The 14,888-nt window shown below is 36.4% G+C and overlaps 1 protein-coding gene across 9 annotated transcripts in view; it reads right to left on the bottom strand.

The window, feature by feature from the left end:
• PTPRM (protein tyrosine phosphatase receptor type M) overlaps positions 1 to 14,888 on the bottom strand; it is a 439,008-nt gene that overhangs the window by 337,869 nt on the left and 86,251 nt on the right. For all 9 annotated transcript variants that reach the window (XM_014871229.2, XM_014871224.2, XM_088173300.1 and 6 more), the window contains exon 2: positions 2,306 to 2,428. In XM_014871229.2, the coding sequence (XP_014726715.1) occupies positions 2,306 to 2,428 (123 nt within the window). The remainder of the gene's footprint in view (positions 1 to 2,305; positions 2,429 to 14,888) is intronic.

Below are 14,888 nucleotides of genomic sequence, written 5' to 3' on the forward strand. Positions count from 1 at the left end.
CATCTGAAGTTATTTCTTCCTAAATATGAAGCTCAGAAACTGCTGACAAACTACTTGAAATCATTTTTTAAACGTATCACATAACCCTCTGGCTAAGGCTAACTGAAAACTAATTAAAATCATTAAGATGATGATTTGAACAAGAACAGGAAAAAACTGTCTAGATGAAATTATGAGGAAAAATTAGATACCACTTGACTAAATCGTGCCTTTAGACACAGTGCTTCTCATTTGCAAAAAATGAGCATTTCTTTCCCTCTCAAAGGGGTTTTTGACCTTTTAAGGCACCAGTATCCTCAACCCTCCTCAGACTGACTCGTTCATCTTCTGACCCAATGCTCCAAAAGAATATTTCTATTCCTTTATGGGCAGAAATAAAACTCCCTAAACTGTAAATAGAACTTGTTACAAAATAAAGAGATTTTTACTAGATCATCAGAACAGTATTGCAGATTTCTGATAAAAAGGCAAGAAGACAAATAAGAAACAAGTTGTATGACATCTGATAAATAAAATTACATGTATCATTTTCCTTCTATAAACATGTCAGTCCCTAGTCTAGACTCCTGCCACTGAGAAAAAAAACAAGAAATCTTCAAGCCTGTGGTCATCAGAGAAGAGAACACAGATTCAAATCTCTTCTATCTGCCAGGAAGACTGAACATCACATACCAACAATTGCTTTCTCAAATCCAAGTGGGGACAGTAATGAATGAAATTTGGAATAGAAAGAAAATTCCAGTGGTGTGACTGAAAAAAAGAATGCATATCTTGTACCACTAGCCAAGATGGCTGATAAACTATGTCTGTTATCTCCAACTTGCGCAACAGTATCAAGCATTAACGAAATAGTTGAGAAAATGTTTAGCAGTATATGCCAAGACCACTGGGAGAAAGCCAGTTAGAAGGGAATTTGAAAGAACCTCCTTTATCTGGGTTGATGAACTCAATCTAGCATGATCATCCAAATGCCAGGACTTAGATAAACTGAACATCCGTCTTGAAATTGGAAGTCCTGCCTTTGCCAGAGGAAACAAAGTGTAAAAGGTATTTCATCCATGAACCTTAGATAAGATGCCATCCACACCTCAGGGCAAGTGCTAAATCTACAATGAACATTGAAAGACTTTTTTTTGCAAGTGAATGATATCTACAGTTGATCGTGCATATCATAAATTAGCACATTTATTGCTACACTAATGATGAGTGCTTATGTTCAGGTTTGGTTTATACTGTCACTTCCAAAGATCCAGGTTGTCTATTTCCTGACTCCCTTACTCAAAAATTAGAGAGGAACACTTTCTCAAGAACAACAACTTTTGAAGAGATTGTATATAAACACCTAAGTACATTATGAGTCCTTTAAAGACCTCATTGAAAGGGATGTGAAGTACTGAGACATTAATCTGCAATGCTTTTAAGTGTTATGGATATATTTATACTAAGTCACAGGACTAATTCAGAAGTCCCACAATGCTACAACCAGTGATTTTATCTGGTGGTCTTTTGGTTTTGCCAAAAGGTAGTAATAGACACTTGAAACTCAGTCTATAAAAGCCAAAGCAGATGCTGAGCTGGGCTGCAGGCAATCATATCCCAGGAAATGGAGATCAGTACATTGGGGGGAAGTCTTAACATGCCTAGCTAAAAACTACAAAAAAGAACAACCGGTAAATTTTAGGCTAGCAAATAGTTCAAAACCTGTGGCCAGATTTGACATATTTCTGTGGGTGAAGTATCAAAGTAATGACTGTATTACTTGAGTGAGTTTGTAGTTCAGCATAATGCACAGGTTGTTTCTACGGAACAAGGTCTAACTCCATGCCATGCAAAAAGTACATTAAATAATAGTATCACAACTCTCTTAAATTCAGTGAGCATAATATAGAGACCCTTTGTTTTGTGATAACTTTGCTTTTTTTCCTCACCTCTTCTCTCTCAATCTTTTTCTAACAGATTTTGATTATTACATCTTTCAATGAAAATACCTAAGTCTATCTTCCTTTTTCTCTAAGTCCTGCCTTTCTGTTTCTAGTACTACTTCAGATTAATTTCCATGTCACCCTTCTGTTTTCTTTCAGCCTTCCCCAATCACACCAAATTTCTATTTCTTCTGTCTAACCTTGACACTTCCCACACAACAAAACCAAACTTTTGATTTGCAAAATATCCCTCATAGAAATCACTTGGAAAATTTGAGTATTCCACTTAGATAAAGCAGCATTTTAAGAACAGTACTGCTAATAAGTGCTGGAAAAACACATAACCTAACGCTGAAGAGAAACAAAGCAAATTAAAGACGAACCTGATGGCATCCCTTGACCCGAGGCCGGCTTCATTGGCACATTCACCTGATCCCAGTTGAGATCATCATCATCTGACTGACTATAGCCACAGGAACTGAGAGGCTCATCAAAAGTGCAGCACCCTGTCAAAGAAACACAAAGGTAAAAATTAAGGCATGCAGATAACAGACTATGAATCTCCAATCCTAACAACTGCAACATCACTCAGTGCAGGCTGTGTGGTTTTTAAACATCTTTTAATACAGATTATTATCTATTTACTAATCTTCATTTTCTGAGAGGGCATAAAAGTTTATTGTCATGAAAACAAAATCCGACGGGTAAAAGAGCAAATTTAGAACTGCAGACAAATTTTCTCTTATGATCCAATCACCAGGTATCAAAAACAAAATAAGTAGCAGTAAGAATCAGAATATTCAAAGATTTCACAATTAACGTTCTTCAGGGGAAAATAATTACTCCATGCCCGAGGACCTACATTTTAGAAGAAAACTGTAAGGATGGGAACATCAGCTTTCCTTCCTGTATCTTGGGTTTCCAAGTAAGGGAAAACCTAAGTGCTCCCAGGTCTGCTGTGCTGTGAACAGGTACCAGCATGGCTGTTTATGGGATCAGTGCCTCTGGCACAACACAGCACATCCACCTCAAAATGTCAATCTGTGCGCAGTCTCAGAATCTCTGAAAGAAAATAGTATTATTTGCTCTTTTTTTCCTCACTCTCTTCCAAGTAAATTAGAAGAGAATAACACGTTATAAAAGTTGACAGTCCCTCAAGCTGGGGTAGGGAAAGAATTAATGTCCCAGATTTAGAAGAATGGAGTTTAACATTATCCACAAGAAAACGGAAATGCTTTTCTATTTTTTATGCGGTAGAGAGGAAGCTTTTTTGCATTGTTATCATCTAACAAGAAACTTACACAGGGTTACAAAATTCTGTTTAATTTGACGCTTCACTCCAGTGAAGAATGACATCTTTCCTATTTTGGAAAATAAATATAACTCTAGTCAAAGATATTTCTGCCCATATTAAAGGAAATTCTGCAGCTGTTCAAACAAAACTAAACTTTAGGGCTATTCATCATCTTTGCTATCTGTCCAAAGGCACAGTAGGCTTAGCCTTGCCAAGCTGTATTAAAATAGGGAACAGACAAAAATGTGAAACTTTTAAAATCTGAATTTTCCTAGAGCACTATAAATGGCATTAGAGAACATAGTATTAGCCCATTTTCACTAAGACAGAATTAATTTCTTCCCAGGGCTTAAAACCACGACAGTTATCAAAAAGTAGAGGACAAAATTCCATTACACCTTACAAATACCACCTAACTGAAGTCCAGCCTTCCTAATAACTAGTCCAAGTGTATATTTGAGATTCATAGCAAGAATTCTACAAGCATATAATCTTCAGGAGAAATTATATTTATATGCAATCACTGAGAAATTTAATTTCTTCTTCTCTTAACAGTGAGAATATTCCATGGGCCTTTATGGACTTTCCACGTTTGCCCTGCCCTTGAATACAGGTCATCCTATATGAGTCTCTGCTCTAAAATATCTTTCTATAAGACGTCTCCAATACGTCCAAGTGTATGAGGAAAATCAGCACCTTGGGAAACTGCTTTTTTCTGTACAAATTTAAGTGCAAAAGTTTCAATTAGATAATCCAATGGGAACAGAAAACCCATTAAAAAACTCAACTCCAAACTTCCAACATTTTGCCTCAATGTTAACAAGAGATATAAACTCTCTCTCTCCTGAAGTCAAAAAAATTCAGAAATACATGAGATTTTTATAGAGTATATTAAATAACATCTGCAACATTTCCAGAGGGAAGGCTTAGAAATTTAGGCAGTCATTTACACTTTTTTCTAGTACTTGAATGACTTGCATAAATATTACTTCAAACTTCATAAAATACACCACAAGCTTAAGTTTCAGAAATAAAAGCTGAACAGCAACTTGAACAGATATATTCATGCTTTTTTATAAAAAATAAAAATAAAAAAGAAAGGTAGTTTCCTTGCCAAAGTACTGCTAATGATAATAGGACATAAATTTAAACACCAAGTTACTCAGTCTGCAATGTAGTCAAGCTTGGCAAAAAATATATACCCAAATGGAAGCTGGCATAAATCAAGGTTTACAATTCAAACCAGGACCAATGAATATATGGAATAACTTCCACATTTTATTACATCAAACAGATCTCTAGTGATAAGAAGACAAAATAGTATAAACTGTTTTCTTCCTCAAATCCAGAAGCCCAGACAAGCATTGCAAAATATCCAATACTGCGAAAAAGGTAAGATTTGTGGTCACAGATGGTTAATAAAGGCTTCTACCAGTCTCATGAATTAGGAAGATGTCAAAAACATGGATAAATAGAATGACAGTTCCATTTGTCTAGACAATTTGTCTCTTAACGTGGATCCTTTCTCACTGCTTCTTTTTTTTTCATTTCTCTTGGAAATCTATGGCTAAATTACAGTGTAAGAATTTCTTTTTTTTTCCATCTTTGCCATTTACATTCTTTGTTGTATTGCTATTACTGTAACTTCATCAAAATGGGCATCAAATCTTCATGCTTGCTACAGGAAAAGTTTTAAAGAAACGTATTCAATTCCTAAGTGCCTTCCACCCACAACTATTAAAGAAAGTTCAGCAAGTATCACTACAAGTAATCAAGCTGTACAGTCTCCTAACCAGAGAATTGACCAACATACATTAGATCTTTAATAGATAGCACAGATGTCAAGCCATGTTTCTTTCTTTCCACAGCAAGACACTGAGGATAAGATGAATACTAATAAAAGCTTTGCACAGCCGTGCCTTTTTGCAAAGTCTTTTGCAGATTAAAATGGCATACGTGGCACATATAGGTGTTGGAAGTAAAGGCAAGCTTGTTACAAAACAAACAAAAAAACCAAACTACAAAAAACCTGCTGAGCCAAATCAGCCAAGAAGCAATTACTGTAAATTAAGAGTCATCAAAGATCCTAGTGGCTTATGACCAACTCCTGGAAGTTCTGCCTCTCACACTTGACCATACCACAAAATGTAGTTCTTTAGAAATGGGTCATTATCTTTTGAGAAACCCCTACATTTGCCTCTACTGAAGCCCTCCTGGCTGCTACTGCAGTGCTTTGTCTATTTGCTAGTCCTGGTTCTCTTACTGTGCAAGGTTTTCAGCTCATGAAATGGACCCATGGTATCAACAAGGACTGGTAAAATCCGAGCAATTATCAGGTTCTTTAATGTCTCCCATCACTGTGCTGTTTTGAAACATGAGCTACTGCCAAGACAGACCACTGTTTATAATCAACCAGCTCACTTGAGAAATCTGCTCATTTTTTGAGACTAGAATTGATAATAATAATAAAAAATACATATTGGCTGTTACACAGTTTAATCAAGCAAAGCAATTTCTCTGCCTGTTAAACTGACATCAGAGTTTGGATGGCCAAAATGTATTTTAAAGGATGAACTCTATGCTGACTGAAATATTTATAAGTAAGACAGAAGATACATATCCCATTAAGATTCTTTGGGTTGTGCTGCATTTTATAGATATTTTTGGATTCCTAAGGGGAACTGAATTGACAAATGTACAAGATGCAACACAGCCCATGGTTCTGGGCTGCAATTATCCATTTATCCATCATGAACTCAGTTCAATATAACTATGCCATTGCCTGAGTGTAGTCCTTTTTGGATGCTTCAATTTTAGCTGGCTAAATTACTTTAGATCTTGAAAAATTTATGAGCTTAAACAAGGAATATAATTTAAGATGAATACAGCCAATTAAAGTAAAAGGGATAAAGAATACACTGTATTTTTCCTAATTTGAATAAAGCTTTATTCAAAGTATTTTGTGTTTTACAGACTCTTGACATCTGTTATGAATCATTCTCAAAGAATACCTTAGCAAACAGTAGGATACTACAAATCTGTTATGTGACAAAAAGTAATGCAGAAAAAAGTTCAAATTATGCTGGGCACTGCTTTATTTCTGTTGATTTTACATACTTCAGAGATCTCAGATCAATATGTACTCTCCATCAAAAATTTGCTGCCAAGTGTACAAGTGCTAAAACTAGTCATTCTTATGAGTGCCAGTGCTAGCACTGGCAGGGAACATAACTGATGCGACGGCCCTGCTTTGGGATAAAATCATCAATTTTTTTTTTTTTTTTTGCAAAAGCCAAAAAAAGCAAAGCCCTATGGTTTCTGATCGGCCACAATACCATGAATTCTGATGCAGAATGCATGAACCCAGAGATAAGTTTACTGGATTCCCCATTTTCCTAGTATTCTTCTTTATCTCATTTAAAAAGTATTCCAAATTCTGCTGTCTGTTATTTTTCAGTTTCATAGGGGAAATGGGGTTATGTTGATTAACTCTAAGTGCAATGTAGCTATACTTTGAAACAGAAATTAAAAAGTTGGTATCTGATCTGAAAGCTGGCACGCCTAGACCACATTTCATATCAGGAGGCTTGGATATTTCAGGGAAAGATTCATCTCGTATTAGGCAATTTATCTTCCCTTTCTCTCTAGAACAAAAAAGAAGCCTCTGCCCAAACCATCAACATAGCCAACTACATTCCCTCCTGTCCTCATGAACACGTCTGCACCCAAGAGCAATGGTCAAGCACATCACCCACACAACATACCAAGGCAAATGAAAACTGAACTAACTGGAAAAACAGTGACAAACTACAATTGTTAAGACTGTGAATGAGTCAGCCTATCCTCAAGGGTTACTGCTCAGGACAATCACCCCATCTAGACACCCTCATGACAATAGAGAGTGATCAGAGAAACACAGCATGGGAAAATGGGATCCTGTGCCTCTAAGCTGACAAACCATCCCACCAAAGAATAAACAATTTCTCCCTGGGGGGAAGATAAGGAGTCATAAAGAGGAAAATAAGCCTTTCTCAATTATAAACTCACTAACAGAGAAATCAACAGTGGGAATAAATGTACAATTTTTCACATTAAAGAAATTTAACTGCTGCCTGTAAACCTGTACCACAGGTCTGGTCTGCTGTATAAATTTTACTATAGGTGAGGTGACGACAGAAATCTCCAGTTCAAAACCATTTGCTTCTCTGAAATCAATAAATGGTTGAGCCAATAAAGGTTACTGTAAACTAACTTCAGCTACGTAAATGGATGCTTTAAAGAACTTATTAGAAACTGAATATAGCGACCTGCTGGATTCTATTCTGTGTGTAGATTATCAGCAAAAAAAGGCTCTACCTGCCCTTTCAAACTTGTTAGAGTATGACATGCTGAAAGGGCTTCCCAGACATGCTAGCTCAGGGATAGCCAGTAAAATAAACTCTTCTCTGTGTGCCTCTGAAGCACACACAGAGATGCCATGTATCTGCAGTGACATACATGCACCAAAAATTCTTATCCAGGCTTTACAAGTGAGGGCTTTACTTTTCAACAGTGGGTAGTCTGTTTTAAAATGGAACATTTATTTTCTCTCAAAATATACCAAGGTGGGAATTTTTTTTCCTACCAAAGGCAAGTGTTCAGAGCTCTAAAATAATTCTGTAATCTATATTACTGGTCAGGGAGCCTGAAAATCCATGTGCTGCATAAAGCTGATCTCATTTAAAACAGTATCTACATTTTGTCAAGTCTATATATGCATGGGGGTGAGAGAGAAGAGCAAAAGGAAACAGACTTTGCAATCAGAGACCTTTTCTGATTGTGGCTGTGCTCAGAATGGATTTTGAAAAAATAGAATTGTCTGGAAAAATCTCACGAGCCAGAGTAAAGATCACAAGGTAAAAGTAGGTATTTAGGAATTAGAAAGTCTGATATTAATTCTGTCCCTAAGGGAGGAAAACAGACAAAAAAAATATATAAAACTGTGCTAAGACTTGCAGAGAAGGTGGTACAAGAATGCTAGAGAACTCAACATTTATGGATGCAATTCCAGCAGTATCACAGGTGATGACATGACAGCACACAAAAAAAATTCAGATAAACACTTGAAGTTGTTATTTAAGAGTCTTCAAAACCTCACTACATGTTCATAAAACATTTACAGTTGTTCTCTCTGTTCTCCCTCCACTTACCCAACAGAAGCTGAAGCAACATAAATGTCGCCAAAAATGTTTCCGTTTTGGTAACACAGGATAATGTAGCAAAGTTGAATTTTTTTGACAGCATATTTGTCAGTTCTAACTTCCCCCAGAAAGCTGCCCATGCTTAGGCAAATGAAATGGTTTTTACCAAATTACATTTGCCTAATAGATACTGAAAATAATTCAAAATTTGGGTTCCTGGACTTTACTGAAAAGCCCTGAAAAAAGTTTCCTCTCAAAACGCGCATTTAAACTCCTCTGAACTACCAAACACAGAAAAAGAAACCACTCACCAAAGAAAGACAATGAATAAAGGCTCTTAAAATAAAAATCATCCGTCTTATGTACGCAAATACAATCCATGTATTTGTGTCATTTTTATATCAGTGAATATTTATGAGGCCCATGGGAAAATGGAGGCACATTAATATTCTATGAGCCAACTTATCTCTGGCATTATTTAATGGCAGGGTGTTCGATTTCACAATATTAGTGATAGCTTTTCTTAATGTATGGCATCAATTATATGGGCAAGTGCACATACATGCTTACATACACAAATTATAACCCTGCTGCAGTTGTCGTTAGATAGGACATTTACCAAGAGAAATATTTGACTGTTCAATCCCATAAAGAGCATACAGGATTATGTAGAAACGTATTATGGAGACCCTATTTTGAGAAGTACTATTAAAACAAGCATATTTGCAGAAGTCATCAGATTTTATGCTTTAGTTAAAGGGAGAATATCATGCTGGGTGTTAAAACTAACAACTGTTCTTCCATTAATAGTAAGAGACATTTCTTATATCAATAACTGCTATGGATAAATTTCAGTGGCTGTTGGGGGGAGGGAGTTGGTGAGATTTTTTGGTTTGGTTTTTTTTGGTATATGTATTGTTGTCCTTTTAAATTACTAGTTTAATGCTTAAATCGAATTCTAGATTACAGAATTTACTTTAAAAATGAATGTTATGATAACTTTCTTTAAAAAGCGTTACCAAAAAAGCTCCGTATGAGAAATGCTTTGGAAAGACTTTCCAAGAACAACTAAAAGTCCAATTTGTAGCATCTTTTTTACCTACAGTTACCTACAGATGTATACACCTTATTAAAAAGATCACACTGGGCATACCAGTTGCAAAAGGGAGACAGGTGATTTACATTTTTATTGGAGCTGAATGAACATGATGAAATTCTGGACTGTAGTCAAAACCACTACAAAAATGAAAAAATAAAAGGCAGATTTCCCATATGTTTTGCATCTTGTTTATCACAAATACATGACAAAAATGTGCTTCAAAATGCAAAAAATTTCTTGTATAAACAGCCTGAAATATTTCAGCATGAAGCTTTGACCTACAAATAACTAACAAAAGGAATCTTCTTCACATACTTAAAACAGAATTAAAATTTCAAATTATATTCTGGCAGTGGAATACGCCTACTAAGAAAAGCAAAAATGCAACTGCACACCTACTTCGTGTAGTTTAGACCACAGGATTTATTTAATTTATTTTTATAGCTACCACCCAGGAGTGCACAGAACCCCTTTCTTACACATGTAAAAGCATTTAGTCATCCTGGCTGGCAAGGAAAGCAGATGCAATGGAACAGAGATCTGGGAGACATCATTTTTCCCCATTTACTTGAAATGGAGATTAGTAAGGACGAGATCAGGAGGGTGGGATGCACACAGTGCATCCATATATACAGAAAGTAACAACTGGGCAAGCTTTCATTTGACACCATGCAGCACTGCTTGAAGGATTTGAAGCAACACCTCTGTTTTGGAAATCTACAGCAAAACCCACAACAATGTCTCTGTACTCTTTTCTAGGGAAGAAAAGGAAGAGGAGTGATTTTCAGGGCAGCCCCTGAACCACACTCCCCTTCCCAACTGTGACTTTGAAGCTGCAGTCTGCAGCACTTCACCCTTCTGTCAGCTGAGGGACAAAGCACATTCCATAGGGATCTCTCTTCTACTCAGCATCTATTTGTGACTTCTTAGACTGGCAACAGATGCTGCCCCTATTAATTTAATTATTATGTAGAATGCCTCTAACCTTTTCTCATTTAGATTTTATTGCAATTTTATCTTCATTTCTCTTTTTAGTATACTGAGGAGAGATCTATCACCAAAAAATGCCCAAGCATGTGCAGATGCAATGAAAGAGAAAATATCTAAACACAGTAAGAAACTACGACTTTGATTTCACTCTTTCCTGGTTTAATTTGCTCCTATAGAGCTACCAAGGCCTAAAGGCAAAATCCAAAGTTGTTTCCTTAGGTGAAGTGCTACCCTGACAAAGGGTAAACTCAAGAATCACTCACCATTAATCTTTCAATATGGTATTTACGAGGGATGTAAACAATTGTGCTGATCTGTCAAAGATAAGCAAATACCAACAAAATAAGACAGCTGTCTACTCTCGGTAGTTTCATATTAATTCCACTTTTTAAACTGATTATCCTAAAAACTGCTTAGTCCTTTTCATTTCACCTCACCCAAGCATCCTACCATCTTTATAGCTCACTAAAACAGCACAGAATGGCTGTCCCAGAAAGATTCATCTAGGGAACGGGAGAGAAGAGCAGGGAAAGGCATTTGGAAAGCACCACAAATCTGTACAAATGGAAAACAATACAGAACTGCACAGATGATATTCAAGAAAAAATCATATATAATGGAAAGTCTGAAGCAAAATAAAATGCAATTCAGAAGGAAGGAAAAAACAGGGTGGGGAGATCTACTCTTTTTTTCCATCCCAGCTGGGAGGAAGAGATTGAAATGTATGCCTTGCAGCCAGAATTTACCATAATACAGGGTCTGCTCATCCCAACACTCTATTTAAAACACAGTATAACCTAAGAAACATACAATCATCAAGACTGTGATTATGGGACCACACCAGACCATTTCTCTAACATCTGTTCAGGAAACACCGTATTAGATTTTTAGTCTGCCATGAAGACAAGCCTTTTCATGCTACATCCATCCTAGGGCTCTGGGGAAATACAGCCTAATAAAAGACAGTCAAAACACCTTTTCCACAACCAGCACTGCTAGCCATTCAACTCACAAAGCCATTAAATTCCTGATCTCAGTGGAATCTGTTTTTCGCTAAGGCACTTTTTAATAACTTCAAAAAACAGCACTTCTTTCTTAAAATTACTAAAATCCAATAACTTCATTCTTAGTTAGAAATTGTGCTCTTCAATTCCCCCTGCAAAGCTTTTCCCCATGTTATAATGGATAGGCAGGAATGAATGGATGTGAATGAAGGCAAACATAAGTAACACACTGAGCAGCCACTGTTCTTTTGTCTATGGTTGTGCCAAGAGCCACACAAGTTTTCACCAAACAAACAGTGATCAGTTGCATTTCATGCTGTAAGACTATGTAAAAAAGGACTATGTTGCTTTAACACATTTATCACATAAACTTACAATTCAGATTGAGCCAAAGGACACTTGTTCTGACTGAACAAGCCAAATCAAAGTGTTATTTCCCAAGTCAATGTGGCTTTGTTCATTCCTTGTCTTCCAGCATTAGGTAAATGGACACACATTGACAAACAATCCTCATGTTCTTACAGACTAATAAAAACCCGTGATATTTTATATTACTTTAACTACTGTGTAACAACTGTATCTGTTAACAGCACAGATTATATCTGAATAAAAAGCAAATAAGAAGCTAAGTTCTGATTTTAAAGCTCAATATCATGTTTTTCTAAAGTAAATAAATACAATAGTGTAAACCAGTTCAAATTTTTGATTAGGTAAAAGCCATCTCTAAGGCAGTGGACCCACTGCAAACTTTAAGATACCATAGCTGAACTGCTATTACAGATATAATATCCTCAAAGGGAGCCCCAAGACTAACTTCTTCCCCAGATCTCACAGCTTTTACAGGCAGTAAATACTGCCTCTAAAGTTAGCAGATTGCAAGACTGAAGAAAACCTGTTTTATCAAAATCCAATTTTGATAGCTGAGAGATTAACTATTATTTCATCCTACTATCAGGACATTCTGAGTTGAGTAATTTTTCGGGTTCGCTTTTTTTTTCCTCCCTTGATCTTGTCAAAAAACTACTATAACATGCTATTTATCTCTATAAAAAGGGATTTCTTTGAGAAACTTGACAGCATTCTTTTCACCTGCCAGTTGAGCTTTTAAAATGTATCTTCACCTTTAAACTCTTCAAGCTAAAAAACACAAGTGTACTTGAAGCTCAATCATTCTCCCTGGTCCTACTCATTTTTAATGAGCCTCTTGTCTTTATGTCTCCCAGCAGACTCCACAAAGCAATCTCAGGTGCTGTGAAACCAATGCTTGATGCTTCTCCAAACCTCTGTCTTTTTGAGCCTGAAATCTTCCTGCTAAACCCATATGGGACTGATGGGCCATTTCAGTCAAACCCAATTTCACTTATTTATCACAAGCCTCTACTTAAAAACTCTGCTGTGGATTGCTTGTGGACACAATCTCTTTCCAGCTTTGAACTTTAAAAAGGATTTAAGCAGTCAATCTCATATCATTATAAATCCAACATGCATTACTTGTCTATTGATTGTGAGAAAAATAAAAGTTTGAAGCTTAATTTCAGGGCTAATCTTTCCATTTGCTTGATGAGTTCTGCAGTTCTTAGAGAACACTTAATGCATCCTCTTACACTACAGCATATTAAGCTTCGATGAAAAATACAGACATTTACAACACATCTCTAGCTTTAAGTAAAGAACAAAGGCTCTGTTAGCTTTGCTAGTCTCAAGAGGTTTTTCAGCCACGCCACAATTAAAAACAGAAAAAAAACCCTAAACATTTCTTTATACTAATAATGTTCAGAAAAAATTTTATAATTCTTCTGCCCCATATATCACAAGTTAATATTCTACTTCATCAATGAGTAGAGCAAAAGAAAAAACAGAACACATTGGTACTCATTCTTTTCCGTATTAAACTACTTTACTAATGGTATTTTTCCCTATAAATTTTGAGTAAAATAATTTATCATCTAATTGAACAAGCTGTTTATGTTCTGACTTCTAATGTGTGCACTGAGATATCTGGGAGCAAATGCCATAAAAGAATTTTATATGCAGATCAAATTTTAAATCAGACATTGAAGCACCTGCAGCGCCTGTCCTGCCTGCTAACCCAGGAATCCCACCACTCTTTATTTTTTCCCTTTCTTTTATTATCTGTGTGTTTTCCTTCAGGTGAGAGGGTTTCATTTTGGTTCTCTTTTTGAAGTCCCCATGTATGCATTTTCCCATGCAGCGACTGTAGTTAAGTGTTACTTTAGTTCTGTGATACAACCATTACTTCTACAATCATTGATAGAGCTCTACTCGATCAATAATTCAGGAAAATATTCATCTCCATACTAGTTACTGCTGTCATTATGACTCTGTGACTGGATGAAGGAGAGCAGGACCTCCACCTGGAGGTTTTTACCTGAGCTGCTCTGTGAATTAACTTGTAGGAGGTGCCACAGAGATGAAGCAGTCAAAAACCTCCAGCAGGCAACTTCATCACATGGGTAATTAGTTCACTACATCAATAACGCCTCCAGTCATTAGCAGCACTAAGGCTGGATCCCAAGTCTGCTTGCTAAATTCAGACAGCACAACAGGCTTTAACTGTGTTACAGGTATAAATAACTTTCTATTTTTAAATGTAGTTAGCTGCTACTTTTTCCCCCTTGGTTTTAGTCATTATCTCCTACAGTAAATTATACTTTATTTCATTCATCACATCTATAACCTTCTTTCAGAAGGAAAAGAATTAATTAATTTTAGAAACCTCTGGTATTTTCACAAGGTCTCATCAGCTACAAGTGAGACCCCACATTTGACACTGCTGAAAACATTACTGCTGCAGCACTGACATGCCCAAGCTTAGATGACCCAAGGAGTGAACTCTTGAACCTCCCATGCAGCAGAATAGGGCACCATCACTGCACTACCCAGATAAAATAATTACTTTCAATTCTTGCCTACAATAGGATTAAGTCAGTAGTAAACTCACTTAAATGTTGTTCTACTGTAACAAAAAGAAAAATTGAGGCCACACAAATCTTCAATCTACTTTCCAACCTCACTGAAACCATTTCGGGTCTGCCTGTGACTGTAATCATCTAAGTATGAGAAATTCAAAAACCTGTCAGGGGGATGCAAATTCTTTTTTGCTTTCCACTAATTTTTGTTCCACGCTTGCTGAAAGGGATGTTTTTCCAGGTTGTAAAGCTGGAACAAGCATCTCTGATCCTTTGTAAAAAACATCTGATATTCCTGGGACGCCAGTATGTTATACTTGGAAGGTCATGCCCTTTTAGTTGCCGAAGTTTGCTTCAGGACAGGAATAAAAAAAAATAACTAAATGTATGCTCATGTCTCCAAACAGCATAGATCAGGACAGTATCATTGATTTATTACAGATTAGGCCAGCTCACAGGTTTTAGGCTC

This window comes from Sturnus vulgaris, chromosome 1 (assembly GCF_052056855.1).
Source record: "Sturnus vulgaris isolate bStuVul1 chromosome 1, bStuVul1.hap1, whole genome shotgun sequence".
Taxonomy (NCBI): Eukaryota; Metazoa; Chordata; class Aves; order Passeriformes; family Sturnidae; genus Sturnus; species Sturnus vulgaris.